We start from the raw sequence: 16,783 nt of genomic DNA on the forward strand, positions 1-16,783 counted from the left end.
AATTTTCGAAATTTTCGATTTTTAAAAGTAGACCTATTTTCAATAGCTTATAACTTTGAAAGTATTGAGTTTAGAAAAAAGTTTTCAAAGGAAGAAAATTTTGGTTTTTCTTCAACTTTTAATGGGTTTTGAGCGTAAAAAATTATTGGTTAAGCCAGGGGAATAGCTTGAATTTTGCTTGGGGTGTCCAGACACCCCAGTTACTCCTTCTAGGGTTAATGGAGTATGGCTAATGATTTAAGTTACGCAAATACCTAACGGATCTGTTAATAATAAATGAGATAAAAATATGAATTTACGTATAGAAATTTAACGTCCGAGAATAATTTAATTATTAATAAAAACGACTTATTCGAGCAACAATACGTCACTTTTTACTTTTTAAAATCCAACGTTTCGAGTTGTCCGAATGTGTCGTTTTTATTAATAATAAGATAAAAATAAATATTTGATATCAATTATTAAAGTTTGTAAAATTTATTTAAAAAACTGCTTAAAATTAAATTATATGCATAAAAATTTACAAAATATATAAATATATAAAACACCATCGATAATAAGGATTTACAAAAATGTCTTATTTTCTTTTTTTACAATTTTCACAACTAGAAAATGTTTGTTTATCTTTCTCAGATGTTTTATGAATTGGTGTCCAAGGTCCAAGACTAGAATGTGCATAAAAATCCATTGGATAGGGTTCGTCGTCATTAAAGTTAACCATACTTAACGTTACAGCAGCTTCGTAAGGATTTAAAAGTGGTTTGGCGAACGTTACCCCCCAATCTATGCTCAACCTTGGACAGGCCACCTGCGACAATGTAAATTAATTAATTCTTTGTAAATCATCGAATTCTGGATACTTGCAACGTAACCAATTACCTGTATAAAAGAATCCACTTGTACAAACAGTTTCAGCTTATTTGGAAATATTTCCGAAAGTAAGATAATGATAGTTGGCTTATTTAAAACTTTCAATTGATCTTGTAGATTCGAAAGAACTTTATTACTTCCTTGGCGGCCAAGAGTTCCCAGTAACAGGCCAAATTTTCCCGCCTTAACAGATTGATCAATAGCCATCTTTCGATACTTTTGCATTAACTCATGATTGTAATATTCTTCAGTAACTTTTTTTTCATATGGGTCGTATTTATAGGCTTTCAATGTAGGATTGGCTATCAAAGCTGCTTCCAAATGAAATCTTCCATCGCCAATATACACAATGCTATCTGCACAACCAACTCTTGGTGCTGTGCATCCTAAAATCTACAATTCAACTTTATGTATTTAATTCACTAAAACTGTCACTAATTTTTAATTGACAACACTATTAAGTTGTGAAAAAACAAGAATACCTCTCCTGGACTTAATGGTTTGCTTTGGGGTATTACTGTTTCGTAGCCTCTCGTTTTCAGTTCTGTTGCAACAGCGTGTAAACTTCCAACAAATTGAATCGTACTGACGAGAGCTACCTTACTGTTCACAGGCAAAGTAGATTCCAAACATTCCACGCAGTGCATGACGTCAATTTTTATGTCAACAAAAATATATAAAACCTTGATGCCTTCAGTTTGGTTTATTGGAATTAAACAGGAATGTCCATAGTGAATCAAGAAATCAATGTCTAATGCTCTTGCAGAGAAATCATCAATGCAACAGGCACCTGCAAAGTACATATTAAAGAAGTGCTTCTCATTTCGTTTGCATACATTTGCATGTAAATACAATACCATAAGTTACATCACCCAGGATGACGGTCTCGGCTTCAGTAAATTCTTCTATAATGTCAGCAATAGTGGTAGCAAACATTAAAAGACCTTCCGGCATTTGTAGTCCTACTCTTTTTGATCCAGTTTCCTTAATCCTCCATATTGTTTTGTGGATTTCGAAATTGTAATTGGAAGGCAGAGCCGACATGGCGGCATTAAGTAGCGCATCATTGAGTAGTGATTGGGGTATTTTGTTAACTTTCACTGAAGGTTTGAATACTTTACGAACTGGTTTTGCTTTTACTACAATAACAGAATCTGCCAATTGTTCCATGTCGCAGAAAATAATTTATCTAAAAACCGAATTCTTCCAGTCAATGAATAATAATGTTAATTTACATATATATATATATATATTTTAAGGAGACTTTATGGTACAGAATTCGTAAAAACACCTGCTTTTAAACTCTTATTGGCAAAAACAGTATTTTAGTTATTGCAAAAATTCCTTTTGGACATTTTTGCATCTTGCAAGGGGAGAATTAAAAAAGTTTTTATAATATATAATAATTAAAATCGTTTCATTTGCACTTTTCTGAATCATCTCGATTATTCAATAGCAAAAACTTATAAATTCTAACCAGTATTAGCAAGTTTCAACTGAATCTAATGAGTTTTTAGAAAAATTATCCGCCATATTAAATCCGCCATTTTGAATTTTGAAAATTGAATTTTAGATTCATAATTAGCGACCCCAAAAACCCCCGAGTAACAAATTTCAAGTGAATCTAATGAGTTTTTAGAAAAATTGGCCGCCATTTTGAATTTTTAAAATTGGACTTCAGATTCCTGATCAGCGACCCTTAATACCCACGAGTAACAAGTTTCAAGCTGATCTAAACACTTTTAACAATTTCGTCCATTCGGGTAAATTTTCCAAAAAAATTTGAACTCCAGACTCCATTTTTGAGCCACCATTTTAATTTTTAATTTTCCTTATAGTCCTATCTTGTAAGATATATATTTTTATCAAGTTATTTGTAATATTTGGAATTGTTTAGTAGTAGAAAAAATTGAAAATTAAACAAAAATTTGAAAATTTTATTTTTTAAGCCTTTTTCAAACATTTTAATTGAATGGTTGAAGGTCTTTAAAAATAAACTTGAAATTGTCCATTTTACTTTTTTTCAATAAAAATGAATCTAAGTTTTAAATTAAAATTCAACAAATTAAAGACAATAACATTTACTAGAAAAATATGACGTAATTTTTTTCATTTGGGTAATGCATTTTAATGGAAGTATCAGCAATTTAAAAATAGTTTTTTCTATTTAGAAGTTTCGTTTTGTCCGCTTTGCGTAGAATGACTCAGAAGCTACTTTTTTCATCAAGAAATCAATGTACAAGTGAAAATGAATTTTTTAAAATATGAAATTACTATCAAATAGCGTTTTATAGAAAATATCCAAAATAAAAATTTTTCATTTAAGATTAAGAGCATCTGTTCACTTATTAATAGCTGAGATTTGTGTTTTTTGTGAACAAGTTAGTTTAAAACATTACTTTCTCCAGAAATAATCATTTATCTTATTTTATTCTTATTTTATAAAATTGATAAAATTTCAAGTCTTACACTTACTTTGCACTACATATGCATAAAAACAAATTCCTTAAGGTCAATATTACTATTTATTCCCTTTGAAGGGACAAATAGCCAATAGAGTTTCTCCAAGTATAAAAAGTAAAATTACAAAACTTTGAATTATATTATAGGTTATATTGTTTACATTTTAATCCATATAGAGTTAAAAACACAGATAGGTGTTTGGGGAACATCAAGGTCTCTTCACATCAAATCAGTTTGCAGACCACGAGTCGATAACAAATTAAGGCTGAGTTTACAAGCTTGCGTTTTACGTTAAACAATTAAGGGTACAGTTTCAGGTTGAGTCCACAATAGACAATCTTAAACAATACATAGCCTGTGCAGAGCTCGGCGGTTTTTGCATTCAAACGCTGCGTTTTACGTCGAATAATAAGAGAGAAAGAAAGACATAGATACATTTATCCTTGTCACACTCACTGTTCAACGCAAAACCGTTTTCACGTCAGTTTCGACTGTGCGTTAACCTTTAGGCCCGCTGCTGTCAAAGCAGACGACACGGGTCTTCTACATTAATTTCATTTCCCAACCATGTGTAAAAGTTGAGAAACATTCTGACACTTCGTATTGCTTTGTGTTTGTATACATCAATAACAATTGTTAATCATTTAAGGAGAAGAAATTTCGAAAATGAATAAGTTTGAAAATAGAAATTTTGAGGATTCAAAACCTAGCGATTTTGATGATAATCATTCTAATGACATGGAACCCAATCCTTGTCCAGAGTTTCGGTTTCCAGTAAGTTAATTATTTTTTTACAATTTTATAATTTATTTCCAAGAGTTACTTTGCGTTGAATTAGGATAATTTTTCTGTAAACTTGACCATTTTTTGGAGATTATTTGTAAAATTCATTTCTTACTGCATATCCAAACATGTTTTTAACACAATAATCTCTGTTTATTTATAATTTATTCGTTTTTCTTTCTTTTATGAAATATTTATTATGTCCTTTATAATTAGCTTAACAATTGTAGTTATAATTTAATAATTTCTCAAAAATCTTTAAACTTTTAATTGTGTTTTTCAAAAATTATTTTTTATAAATTTTTCGATAAATTATAAGAATTTTGTTTTGTTAAACTTTATTCCAGACAAATTAAAAAATCTTTTGATTAATTTTTTGTTAATACTTGATTTCCTTCATGTGTGATAAATACATTCATTAATATTTTAATTTTTTAGTTCGGGAAATTATTTTTAAAACAGTGTTAGTTTTCTAAACCTTTTAATTACTTGAAAAAAGCTTCGCTTGGAATGAATATATTATATTATTAATTATTTGTTTATCTACTAGTAATAGCATAAAATGTATGTACCGGAAGATAGGAAAGGATTACTAGATCTGCCACTCCGAAAACCTAACATTTATTAGAGTTTCCGTTCAACAGATCTATATCTATATTATTTTAGAACCAATTTCACAACTGACTAATATTATAATTTTCTGGTAAACTTTACTATTAAAAATAATCCGAAAATAATAAAAACACTGTTGTATATTAAATATTAAAATTACTGAAGCTATGATTAATATACAGAGTGTCTTCAAGTTTAATATTTACAAGAATATTGTTGGTGGGCAATCTAAACATCGCCTATCGGAATAATAAAATAAGTGGATTTCACGTCAGTCCTTCAAACTAATTTTCATTACATGTTGATGGGAATTGTCTGTACTTTTCTAAATTTATTACTACCATAGTGATATACAACATTACCAAATATTTATACAAAATTTTGAAAATTATCACAAATATTGCATTTTGAAATTTTTGCACTTTCGTTTTTAAAGTTATATATATTATATATATATAACAATAATTGAATTTCTGCAAAGAATTTTATTACTTTTGAAAATAATTGAATTTTGCAATCATTTGTAATTTCTCTAAAATTCTCCAAATTATATCGTACAATTTACGAACTTTTTGTCCTTGTTTAATAAAATTACGGACTTTACGGACTTAGTTCGAGCCCTGTAGTAACCATACAATAATATAGTGTTATTCAAAATAATTATAGTTTTTGATAAAAAAAATAGATTCAATATGCAAGTTATTTCTGAAAATAATTTTTTAATTTTTTGGTGGGTTATGAATATGAGAAATGAACGAAGCGTAAACAGAAAAAAGGTTACAAGTTTCAGGTGCAATTAAATAATATTTCTGGGTGCGTAATCAGGAAAATATGAATAATAGTAGTTTGCAAAATTGTTTCAGAATATTTGTAACTTAAAATACTATTTTTGAAAAAACATCTTTAAATTTCTTTCAAAATTTTAATAAATTTTAGGGAAAAAAACAAACTTTTTTAAGTATTAGTATCTTTCAATATGAAGTTCGAGTTATTTTCTTCAGCATAGATCACAGTATCGAAAAAATACAAGCATATAAAAGTTTTTTAATATACCCAAATAACTCGGCTGTTACAGGATTCGAAACTAACCCTCTACTTATGTGTACATCAACAAAAAAAGATAATTACACATATGATATTTTGCGTTATAAACAATATATATATTCAATATCTTCCTTAGTAGTATGTGCAAAAGTGCAATTACTAGTGATTTTAAAAACACGGCTTTTCTTCATTCAGAGATTAAAATATACAGGTAAGTATAAAAAATGGTATATAGTACGGAACTCTCAATCCTTGTGACTTATAAGTCGCAGAAATAATAAGTTTATTGTTAGAAATTAATTACTAAACTCACTTACAGCTAAAAGAAGAATTCACGGCGGAATGCAAGCAGCTGCAAGAAATAAATAATAAAAAAATTTATATTTGATATTTAACTTGAATATATCTTCAAGCATGACTACGTTGTAAAATAAAGTAGTCAAGAATTTTTTAAAATGCTTGGAATCGTAACTGTATTTATATGTATAAGTATTTAAGATATTCATTTTCTTATTTATACTTAATTTTAGTAATTTAATTTTGAATAAAAATTTGTTTTAAAACCAAATCCATAATCTATATACAGTCGAACCTGGATAAGTGACATTTCAAGGGACCGTGGATTTTTTGTCACTTATAGAGGTTTTTCACTAATAGAGGTTTTCACTTATAGAGGTTGAAGAGCGGCCTCAGTCACTTATAGAGGTTCTCGCACTTACGGAGGTTTAAGCGTGCCCTCTTTCACTCATAGAGGTTTAATCAATTCAATCTACAAATGATAATACCAAATTTACTAAATTCATTAATTTATTTGTAAAAATTTTATGAAAAAGTGATTTGTCGATTTACACAATTATTAATTAAGTGAACTTCTATTAAAATTTGAATTACTGTTTTCTTACTTCTATTGCCCAGTAGAATATTTATGTAAGGAAAAGATTTTCACTTACAGAGGTTGGACACATGCTCCTGTCACTTATAGAGGTCTACTTAAGAAAAATAATCACTTATAGAGGTTCAAGGAGCGCCTCATTCACTTACAGAGGTCTAGCAAAGAAAAAATATCGGTCACTTACAGATTCTCACTTATAGAGGTTTTTACATAAGAAAATGAAGGGACCTGGCGATTGCCGTCTCTAATAGAGGTTTTTCACTTATCCAGGTTTCACTTAGCCAGATTCGACTGTATTATGTTCTAATTATTTTGTCAGACATTTGTATTAATATAGCTGAATTTTAATCTCATTTTTTGTTCATAAATATTATTGTAAACAATAAATACCAGAATTTAAATAGTTTACAAAATAATATTTTTTTTCAAACTCACCATACCATACTCACAATTTTTTGTTTGAGTCACTGCAAAATGCAAAATGGCTTGTAATATCTTAAAAAAATTGAATTGTCTTGATCCTTGTCCTTTAGGGTCTAAAGTTTACTAGAAAATCAAAATTAAAAGATTTTTATGTGTGATACTGGATAATTCAATTAATCATTGAAAAAATCTGTAGATAGTAGTTTATTAGAAAATTTTAATATTTTAAAAAATATCATCCGCCATATTGTATCCACCATTTTGAATTTCGAAAATCTCACATCAAATTCGTAATCAATGACCCAAAAAGCCCTTGTTTGGTGAACAACTGCATTCTTCACATCGTAAATTTTATTTAGTTTTAAATCCGGCCCAATGACTTTTGAAGCAACTAACTCTGCTCCTCCTCACTTTTCTGAGGCTCGTCGCTGCCTGAAGCTCGCAGTTAACCTCAAAAAGGCGAGAATCTACTCCCGAAAGGTAAGCAGCAACTCCTCAGGGGCAGCTGCTCACCTTTCGGGAGTAGATGCTCGCTTTTTGAGGTGAGCCGCGAGCCCTGCGCAAGGGGCACTAATTTCGGACATGAAAAGCCAGTTTGATAGTAATTTTGTAGCAAAGAAATCTTGTTTTTAGAATTCACCTTGAACCTGAAGATGAATTTCTAAATTCTTTACTTGCAACCCGAAATGTGACAAGTTGGCTGCCTCGCTCCGTTCTACTTTCAGGTTATTCCTTAGTATCCCCTGAGACGAGAAAACTTTGAAAAGGTGCGGCTCGGAGATTAATTATTAATTATCTTAATTTAATTATCTTTAACTTAAGCTCTTAATAACAGCATTGAAGATTGAACAGTAGAATTGATCAACGAAAGTATTTTAAGTAATTTCTTCACGATGTTAATGCTTATATTGATAAATATTTGAGTTGCCGGATCAAAAGAAGGAAACCATCCCATTTGATTTACATTGGTTACATGCTCTTCTATGATCCAGCAGCTCAATTCAAGTGTTGATATTTTCAAAAATAAATCATTTTCTTAAAAATTTTGAGTGTTTTTATGAAGCAAAAGTAAAAATTGCTAAAATCAATTGATTCTTACAGAAAAAGAGAATGGAGAAAGAGAAGAAAAAGGCGTATTCTTATCTTACTCTTCAACAGCGTCAAGAAGTACTGAATATTTTTGTATCTTGTAAAGAGAAAGGTGAAAGACTAAATTACACGGCTATTGCTGAACAGTTTAACGTCTCTAGAAAAACAATTTCCCGAATGCACAATTCAAAGAATAACTGGACACAAAAATTGGAAAAGACAAAGGATCTCCCATCTTTCGAAAAAAGAAAAAGGGTGCCTACTACAAGGGATCTTGACGAAAGTCTGTACGATTGGTGTAAGCAGAAAAGGATGGCTGGAGAGACAATCTCAGGTAAGTTGTCTTTTTTAGATTGTTACACATTAAAGTTAATTTGCTTCTTACGTTTCAGGTACTGTTTTGAAAGAAAAGGGGTTACTTGTAAATGAGATAGTCAACGGGAAATCAGACTTTAAGGCTAGTGACGGGTGGTTGAGTAGGTTTAAAAGAAGATACCAAATAAGAAACGGCTGTATTCAGGAAGAAAAAGGGTCTGCGGAAGTTTCAGCTAGTGCGGAATTTGTCAAGAAGCTCCGTTTAATAATGGTCAACCAAAACTTGAAACCACATCAAGTTTATAACGCTAAGGAGATGGGGTGTTACTGGAGGTCACTGCCAGAAACCACATTCGTTGATAAATTTGAGAAAGACACAGGCTTCAAAGCTTCAAAACAGCGAGTAACTGTTATGGTCGCAGCAAATGCCGACGGCAGTCACAAGGTGCCTTTGTTTGTCATCGGGCCGACAAATGTTCTTTCGTGTTTTAAAACGTTTAATATGGACCAGTTACCAGTCAAATACGCTGGACAGAGAAATTGTTGGATGACTAAAGACCTTTTTAGACATTGGTATACCAAAGTTTTTCTTCCATCGGTTCAGAAACATCAACAGGAAAAAGATAACTACAAAGTCTTGCTAATTCTTGATAGTGCGAAATGCCATCTACTGAAAGGAGAAATTGATTCCATAAATGAGTCGTGTAGTGTGAGTTATTTTCCACTTTTCTGTTAAAATATTCAAATGTTACATGTCTCAATATATTTTCAATTACAGGTTGAATTTTTCCCTTTAGATGTGAATTCGCTAGTTCAACCCATGGAGCAAGGAGTAATAGAGGAGCTGAAAAGAGTTTATCGCGTAAGTTTATTACGCGAAATGCTTTTAGAAAGAGACGAAGAATGTATAAAGAATTTTATACTCAGTCGGAATATGAAGAACTTCTGTATACAAATTGCAAGTTCTTGGAATAAAATTTCTGCAGATAACATCAGTCAAGCTTGGAGAAAATTAATTGAACACGATTGCCATATAAACATTTCGACTGCGAGAAACGAGTCATTTGATGATTTTCTCAACATTTTAGATAGAATACCAGGATTTGAAAATTGCAGAGAAGAGGAAATAGACACGTGGTTGAGGGTGGACAGACATTTACTTGGCTATCAATCATCCAATGTAAACGAAAATTTACACATGTACGTATTTGTAAATTTACGTTATTAACTCTGGTTAACTAAGTTTACTGAAAGTTTATAAAGTTAGCATGCATCTATTGTTGCAGAATCCATAATTTACCGCATAATGTGGCTTCACTGTCAGAAGAGTACTTCGAAGACAATGATTATCAGGATGATCGAGATCAGAAAGATGAAGAAGACGATAACAACACCGTTGATGAAGCATTAAAAGCATACATGGGCTTCAAAATATTTCGAAAGTGGATGGAAAAGAGATGGGAGTGTCTGTCTTCTGATCACATTCAGATGCAACGGCAGGAAGAATTAACAAAAGATATTGTATCACACTTGCTATCACTGGAAATGACTGAACATTCTTAAAACAAAACCCGTACAAAAATATGACAAAAATTTAATAATTTAATGTAAAAAGTGTATAACTTTATGTACTTGTAAGTTTCAAATAAAAGAATTAATTGTATTTTCAAGTAATGCGAGGAAACTTATTTAATTGATCAATCCTCTCTAGATTAAATGAATTTTCCATGTTAGATATCTCTATTTATTGGCTATGGTACTCTGACAGGGTTGCCACAAAAAAATTAATTTTCATTTTCCCTGACTTTTCCCTCATTTCCAGATAAAATTTTCACTTTTTCCCTGACCCTAAAGAATATTCTGACTCACTCTAAAAAGTGTTCTATTACATTTATTTACAAATTTCTTCAAAAGTAAAATTATTCAAAAACATCAATAACTTCATTTTTAAATAAATATTTAATCAGTATGTTAGCAATTCAAAATTACACTCAATTTCAAATTAGTGAAATGCGCATGTGACGAAAAATGTAAAAAAATTGAAAATCAGAAAGGTTTTGTATAAGCGTGAAAATCTGTTTGAAACTTAAGAATTATTATTTTGTTTAATTATTTTATATTATTATTAATAAACTGTTATTTACTTTAAAATAAAAGTGAAGGTGTTTTGATATTATTTATAATTTAATATCTATCAAGTATTATTTTTTCATAGGAATTAAGATTTTCAAAAATTTCAAATTTAAACCTATTAAAATTCAATTACATACTTTTATAATAATTTAAATTTCCATAAAATTTTTCAATAAAAAATTCAAACATTTTTACAAGTAATACAATTTTTCACATCAATTAAATTATTTAAAAAATGTAATAAAATTCGTTGTAAGAATTCAATTATTTTCATAAATAATAAAATTTTTCATAGGATTTCAATTATTTTTAACACAATTTTAAATAAAATCCTCGAAAAATGTAATTATTTTCAAAAATTTTTTGCTAGAATTCGATTTAATTTCAAAAATAATGAAATTCTTTGCTGAAATTTAAATATTTTCAAAATCTACTATTTTAATAAACATTCTTTAAATTTTTTTATTAAAATGATTTAAAATTGAAATTTTCTAAAATTTTAAATTTTTAAAGGTTTTCTTTTTGAAGTTCATTTATTTATGAAAATTGTAAACACAAATGTTTTAAAATTGAATTAATTTTGAAATATTTAAATAAAATTATCATTAAATAATTTATACATAAGTAATAATTTTGTAATAGTTCTTGAAGAATTAAGCGTTATTTATAAATAAATTATTGTCAGAAATATAATAATCTTATGAATTCTAAAAATTAAATTTTTTCCAGTACTTTTAATATAAATCCTTGACTTTTCCCTGATTTGCTTGACCTGTGGCAACCCTGTCTGAAGTTTCACACTATTTTTTTCTTAATTTTCAATACAATGTGGAGAACTTTAGTTATCTTACAGTAGGTACTTGCTTGAGCTCTCTTTATTAATTTATTAATTAATTTGTCTTACAGATAACTTCCTGTTTTTTTTGTAATGGATACTACGGACCATGCTTTGAGGAACCAGTTTGCACTACATGCCATTCCTTTTTATTTCCCGACAATGTAGGATTGCTACAGTTTCAAGTATTGAGTGAGGTAGTAGAACAAATATATTAGTCATATTTCATTAATTCTTGATGCAAAATTTACTTATCCATACTTTATTAACTATTAACTATTTTAATCTATAAAAGTTTAGTAAAACCGTAAATTAAAAATTTTGTTTAAAAGTTAAAAAGATGTTTAATAATTTTCAACTTGTTTTACTTCTTAAAGTGAAAGAATTCGCACTATTTAAATCTTGAAATGTTTTGATAAAAAAAAATGTTAACCGTATTTTTCTTTATAGAAAACTGACGATGAGGACTCGGGAAATGATGAACCGACTGATTTGTGTTACAATATTGAACGTAGATCTGGCCAACAACAACAACAACAACAACAACAACAACAACATCATCACGATTTGGCACAAGCCTCTAGCAATTTTGCTTCAAATCAGCAATTGCGTCAGAACCTTATGAAGAATCACTTATTTTCACAACAGTATTTTCTTAATTTGCAAAAACTCTCCCAAGACAATGACCGTCATAAAGGGAATTGTAGTGGTAGTGGTAATTCCTTTCAAAATATTACAGCCACACATAACCATTTAAGTATTACTGGCGAAAATGCAAGTCCTGAGAATGCTGCTAAAAGAAATACAGTTTGCACTCAAGATTTTCATTTTCCAACCCACGAAATTGTAGAAAATGCTTTTCTAACGTTAGCAGGAGTAAAAAATATGAAAGACTTTGCGCAAGAGCCTTCGAACTTTCGCATAGCGTCCGATGTGACGGGACCATCAAGACCAAAAAATTTGTCTGAAAGACTGGAGATTTTGACAAATCATAAGCATATTGAACACGAACCTGTCAGCGAGCCTGGTCTTATAGAGAGACTTCCTCCGGAAGTTCTCCTGACGATATTCTCATATTTGGACGATTTGAGTCTGTGGTCAGCAATGAAAGTGTGTCGGCGGTGGTGTGGGCTGCTGTCCACACATTTAACTTCTGCTCAGTGGCAACAATACGTGAAACTACGATGGCCGCTGTACAAGCCTGTCAGCCACGTTGCCGACTGGCACAAGGTGTACGATCTGCTAGCTTCCTCGACTCCATGTCGGACATGTTTAATTCAAACGTCCTTACAAACAAAGCTGCCCAGAATGGAAGAGAATTCCTGGCGACGAAACAGGTTGCGCAGCGAATTAAAGGGCTTGAGGATGGATCCTCCGGAGGGTATAGAAGCTACGCCGCTTGATCAGATGTGTTGTCACTGGCAAGCCACAATTACAGGCCCTACTGGAAGTCCTTATGAAGGTGGACTCTTCTTCCTGTATCTACAAGTTCCATACAGGTAGGTCTACTCAAACTGACAAAAAGAGATGGTTATTTCAACAAACAACAAATTATCTTAAAGAATGTGTCATTGTGTTGCTCCAAACATAATTACCATCTTTTAAAAATATTGCATTTAAGTTGTTTTAAAAATTAACATTTTTTAAATTGATACATCATTATTGTTTTCAGTTATCCGATGCGGCCACCAGTTGTTAGATTTCTTACAAAAATACTACACCCTAATGTTTCGAGACATGGAGATGTTGGAATTGATTCTATTCATCATAATTGGTCTCTAGCTTTGACAATATCTAAAGTTCTCATAAGCGTCCAAAGTTTGTTAACCGATCCATACTGTCAGGTGAGTGTTTTCATCATCACAAGGATTCATACCTCTTTAACAATTTCAAAAAATCGATTCTTCTTTTTTAACAAATTTCGAAAGTTTTTTTTTCATTTCAAAAATGTTGAGTAAAAGTTTTAGAAAGATCCGAACTCTAAATATATTTTTTTCGATTTTATTTGAGCCCGTACAACAAAAACTATCTTAGGATTGGTGCATGGGACATTTCAACCTTACAGTAACCTTTCACTGTAATATTACTAACCCTTACGCGGTAACTGGTAAGCTTGCCATAAGGTTATGTGCTCTAATGCTAATGTTTAAAAAAAACTTAAAAACCGGTGTACAAAAGAAAAGGAATAGGCAAATCATTGGATGCAAAGAAATAACAAAATATTAAAATACTTGCTAAATTTTCTTTTAGGTCTGTATGGAACCCGAACTAGGAGAAATGTACATGAATGACAAGGAGAGGTTTGAAGAAGTGGCAAGGTTATGGACTTGGAAATATGCCATACACGACGTAATTACACCTTCTTAAATTTTATCAACTAATTGTTTATTTTATAGTGAAAAATATAAATTTTATTACATATTTTACTAACTTATTTTAATTAAGTCATTTCATTTTGTGTAAAAACAGCAATTTAAAAAAACTCAAGATTTTTAAAGATTCTTAAAAATTCCAAATTATAATAAAATTATAAATGTAAAAAATACTTCAAGACAAGTATGAACTTTTTCAACAAATTTATTTTGTATATTCTAAACCTATACAATCAACCTGTACAGTAAGTTTGTTTATTACGATATGTTTTTCTTATTTATATTAATCATTTGAATACTGTTAGAGGATAAAGAAAAAACTAATTAAAATTGTCTCAATATTTTAAAACTCGCGGCCCAGTTATTACGCACAAGCGGTTCGTAACCTTCGGAACAGCAATACATGAGGCTCTGGAAAGAAATTTTTTTTTTCAGATTATTTCATTGCACAGCTCTTAATATGTAAGTAGTATTTATTTTACTCTTTCTGGTTTTTAGTTCCATAAACTGACTAGGATTCTCTTAAAACTCATTACATGGTAATTTTTTATTATTTAGTTAAACAATGCCTGCATAACTGTAAAAATATACCTGGTCCATGCATCATGTAGTGCATCCAGTGAGGACTTTGTTGAACGCCCAAGTTCCGCCATTCAGTTTCAGTCATTAAATGCGATTTAGGAACGTGTTTCGCCAAGTCCACCGGTAGAATGACATGCCTTTACAAAAAATAGAATTCCATTAAAAATTACAAAATAAATCTTGATGAAAAAATGAGAGTACAACTTTTAGTTCAAAATGTCACAATTGAGATATCAAATGTTACACACCTTTGTGGACTCCCTGATATCTTAAAACTATAAAATCAGATTTCATTTTAGGTGATACACGGAAAATCTTTGTTCAGAAATTATTGCAAAATTTATTCATGTATTGAGGATATGGGGAAAAAGCAGTACATCCTGCAGAACCGTAAGTTGAAATATTATTTTAAGCAACTTGTTATGCAGAATTACAAAACTGGTTTAAGAATCGAAAAATGTGAATTTAAGGAAAAAAATTAAAAAAATTTCCTACGTGAGTACTCGAAATCTACTTGAGACATCGATGCAAGGCGAAAGTCTTATGTCGCTGGGCTACAGGACGCGTTACTCTATTATAGTTAAAAATCAGCATATTTAATGCAAACAGCGCAGTGACCGCAGTGACTGAGATATTCAGTCGCATCGCAGCGTCAAAAACAATTATTTCGAAGTCATTACAAAAACACCTGAAAATTCTTTATTAAATATTCAACTTTACCTAAAAATGGCAAATTTTTCTTGTATCCTCAATTCTTGAATAAATTTTGGAATAATTCTTGAACAAAGATTTTCCGTGTAGTAATTTGAATCATCAATGTTTGATACTAATTTGGTAATATTTTTCTTAATTTATAGAATTTTAGAAATGTGACAAAAGTATACACCTATTTCAATTCGTACAAAATGAAAAACTTTTTATCCAAAACGAATATGCTTAAATCCAATGTTGTCAGCAAAAATATTTATGTTAAATGGTATCCAAGTATTAATTTTGTCTTAGGTATGTCATTTTTTACATAATAAAAATATTAAAATAAAATTAAAGTAAATACAGAATCTACAACTTTTCGTCATTTATAAGTTTTTTTTAAATATATTTAAAAAATAAGAAAGATGCTTATCATAATTAGTATATTTTATATTTTAAAATTTAATTTTGTAAAAATTTTAAACAAAAAAAAGTCGTAAATTAATCAAAATCCTCTCGCAAAAGTTATGTTGCAAATCTTATAAAAACTTGCATGCATGCATCAAAGTCAAAATTTATAAATTGTATTTTGAAAAAATTTACGGTATTTAATTAAGTAAAATATACTTAATAATTTAGTTGCAAAAAAACAGGTTTATCAATTGATTTCGATATTTTAGAAAGAAATGAATTATTAATTAATTAATATCTGTTTTGTTCATGATGAAAACATTATAAAAGTATATTAATTATAAATTCTTGTTATTTCTTGTTTTCAATAAATTTAGTGAAAAAATTTGTTTAAATAGGACAAGATTTATTTAAATTTTATTTTATTATTTTGCATTGTGTAAAAAATAATAATATAATTCAGTCCGAAATTTGAAAAATGAAAGAACGTAAAGATTAATATAGTTAATTATGAAAAAGTCTAAGTCAATTTAAAGCAATACAAGAAGAGTCAAATTTTAGTGCACTTCAGTCAATAACAAATACGTAAAAAAATCCCTTTCTCCATATTGTTTTCATTCATTTTAAAGTAGCCGCCAAAAAGATATACAACATTCTCTTCTGACCATTCTAGAAAAACGAAAATTTGTCAATAAAAAATTGCAAACTGATGTTAGATATTTTTCATATTTAGTAATTGCAATGATTCCTAAAAGTGTAACATTTTTTATTTAAAAAACAATTAAATTTAATACGTTATTTTGAAAAAAAACATAATACAGAAAAAGAGTACTTAATAAAGATATTTAAAAATACTGTAGGAGAATTTATAATTAAACATATAGAAATAACTCATTTAGTATTTATTTATAAAAATGAGTTTATTAGAAAAATTTGTACAACTGTTATTACACAAGACACAAAAGTTTATATATTATTTACATATACTAACCTGTATTCGTACCTATCATCGTTATACTTTTCTGAATATTGGATTTCATCTACTGGCATTATTAAATTCTAACATAAATAATTATTTCATTAGTCTTAAAAATAAAATGTGGTACTGTTTATTATTTAACGTTAAAAGACAAATACTTGTAATTATACATAGTATATATAGATATAGATGGAACTAAAGGAGTAAAATGTGTCTACAGGTTGAGTTCACAATTCCACTTGAAAATCGTCTTGAAGACGATTTGATTTTCCCTATTGTGGACGCAACCT

General features: G+C 29.5%; 3 protein-coding genes across 6 annotated transcripts; 1 reads left to right on the forward strand and 2 right to left on the reverse strand.

Annotated features, from left to right (window-relative positions):
* Positions 1-488: 488 nt before the first annotated feature.
* LOC122507453 (2-(3-amino-3-carboxypropyl)histidine synthase subunit 1) lies at positions 489-3,506 on the reverse strand. Of its 2 annotated transcripts, none has more exons than XM_043620168.1 (5): positions 3,346-3,506; positions 1,728-2,073; positions 1,353-1,660; positions 880-1,263; positions 489-808 (listed from the first exon to the last, which is right to left on the reverse strand). In XM_043620168.1, exons 2-5 carry the CDS (start codon positions 2,038-2,040, stop codon positions 578-580), a joined length of 1,236 nt encoding a protein of 411 aa, XP_043476103.1. In that variant the 5' UTR covers positions 2,041-2,073; positions 3,346-3,506; the 3' UTR covers positions 489-577. The 2 variants fall into 2 exon arrangements, with proteins under 2 accessions (XP_043476103.1, XP_043476102.1); XM_043620167.1 differs by having other exon boundaries at positions 490-808; positions 1,728-2,059; positions 3,346-3,505.
* Positions 3,507-3,870: 364 nt separating this feature from the next.
* LOC122507527 (jerky protein homolog-like) lies at positions 3,871-13,885 on the forward strand. Of its 2 annotated transcripts, none has more exons than XM_043620288.1 (5): positions 3,871-4,107; positions 8,189-8,510; positions 8,569-9,200; positions 9,270-9,691; positions 9,778-10,165. In XM_043620288.1, the coding sequence occupies exons 1-5, from the start codon at positions 4,000-4,002 to the stop codon at positions 10,052-10,054; spliced, it is 1,761 nt and encodes a 586-aa protein (XP_043476223.1). In that variant the 5' UTR covers positions 3,871-3,999; the 3' UTR covers positions 10,055-10,165. The 2 variants fall into 2 exon arrangements, with proteins under 2 accessions (XP_043476223.1, XP_043476224.1); XM_043620289.1 differs by lacking the exons at positions 8,189-8,510; positions 8,569-9,200; positions 9,270-9,691; positions 9,778-10,165 and adding exons at positions 11,531-11,656; positions 11,910-12,958; positions 13,132-13,303; positions 13,710-13,885 and having other exon boundaries at positions 3,883-4,107.
* Positions 13,886-14,020: 135 nt separating this feature from the next.
* Positions 14,021-16,706, reverse strand: LOC122507530 (cyclin-dependent kinases regulatory subunit). 2 transcript variants are annotated; one of them, XM_043620292.1, is made up of 3 exons: positions 16,518-16,706; positions 14,423-14,550; positions 14,021-14,242 (listed from the first exon to the last, which is right to left on the reverse strand). In XM_043620292.1, the coding sequence occupies exons 1-3, from the start codon at positions 16,562-16,564 to the stop codon at positions 14,196-14,198; spliced, it is 222 nt and encodes a 73-aa protein (XP_043476227.1). In that variant the 5' UTR covers positions 16,565-16,706; the 3' UTR covers positions 14,021-14,195. The 2 variants fall into 2 exon arrangements, with proteins under 2 accessions (XP_043476227.1, XP_043476226.1); XM_043620291.1 differs by having other exon boundaries at positions 16,506-16,692.
* Between the last annotated feature and the right edge of the window lie 77 nt (positions 16,707-16,783).

The sequence above is a fragment of the Leptopilina heterotoma genome, unplaced genomic scaffold, assembly GCF_015476425.1.
Source record: "Leptopilina heterotoma isolate Lh14 unplaced genomic scaffold, ASM1547642v1 Lhet_47, whole genome shotgun sequence".
NCBI lineage: Eukaryota > Metazoa > Arthropoda > Insecta > Hymenoptera > Figitidae > Leptopilina > Leptopilina heterotoma.

What these genes read in the sequence shown, in the direction of transcription:
- LOC122507453 (XM_043620168.1), bottom strand. Translation starts at nt 2,040, where the DNA reads ATGGAACAATTGGCAGATTCTGTTATTGTAGTAAAAGCAAAACCAGTT. An exon ending in CCTGGGTGATGTAACTTATG is followed by an intron (nt 1,661 to 1,727) that starts GTATTGTATTTA and finishes TGTACTTTGCAG; the next exon opens with GTGCCTGTTGCATTGATGAT. An exon ending in AACCATTAAGTCCAGGAGAG is followed by an intron (nt 1,264 to 1,352) that starts GTATTCTTGTTT and finishes GTTGAATTGTAG; the next exon opens with ATTTTAGGATGCACAGCACC.
- LOC122507530 (XM_043620291.1), bottom strand. Translation starts at nt 16,564, where the DNA reads ATGCCAGTAGATGAAATCCAATATTCAGAAAAGTATAACGATGATAGG. An exon ending in GATGATAGGTACGAATACAG is followed by an intron (nt 14,551 to 16,505) that starts GTTAGTATATGT and finishes TTTTTTGTAAAG; the next exon opens with GCATGTCATTCTACCGGTGG. An exon ending in CTACATGATGCATGGACCAG is followed by an intron (nt 14,243 to 14,422) that starts GTATATTTTTAC and finishes ATTTCTTTCCAG; the next exon opens with AGCCTCATGTATTGCTGTTC.
- LOC122507527 (XM_043620288.1), top strand. Translation starts at nt 4,000, where the DNA reads ATGAATAAGTTTGAAAATAGAAATTTTGAGGATTCAAAACCTAGCGAT. An exon ending in GGCTGGAGAGACAATCTCAG is followed by an intron (nt 8,511 to 8,568) that starts GTAAGTTGTCTT and finishes CTTACGTTTCAG; the next exon opens with GTACTGTTTTGAAAGAAAAG. An exon ending in GTAAACGAAAATTTACACAT is followed by an intron (nt 9,692 to 9,777) that starts GTACGTATTTGT and finishes CTATTGTTGCAG; the next exon opens with AATCCATAATTTACCGCATA.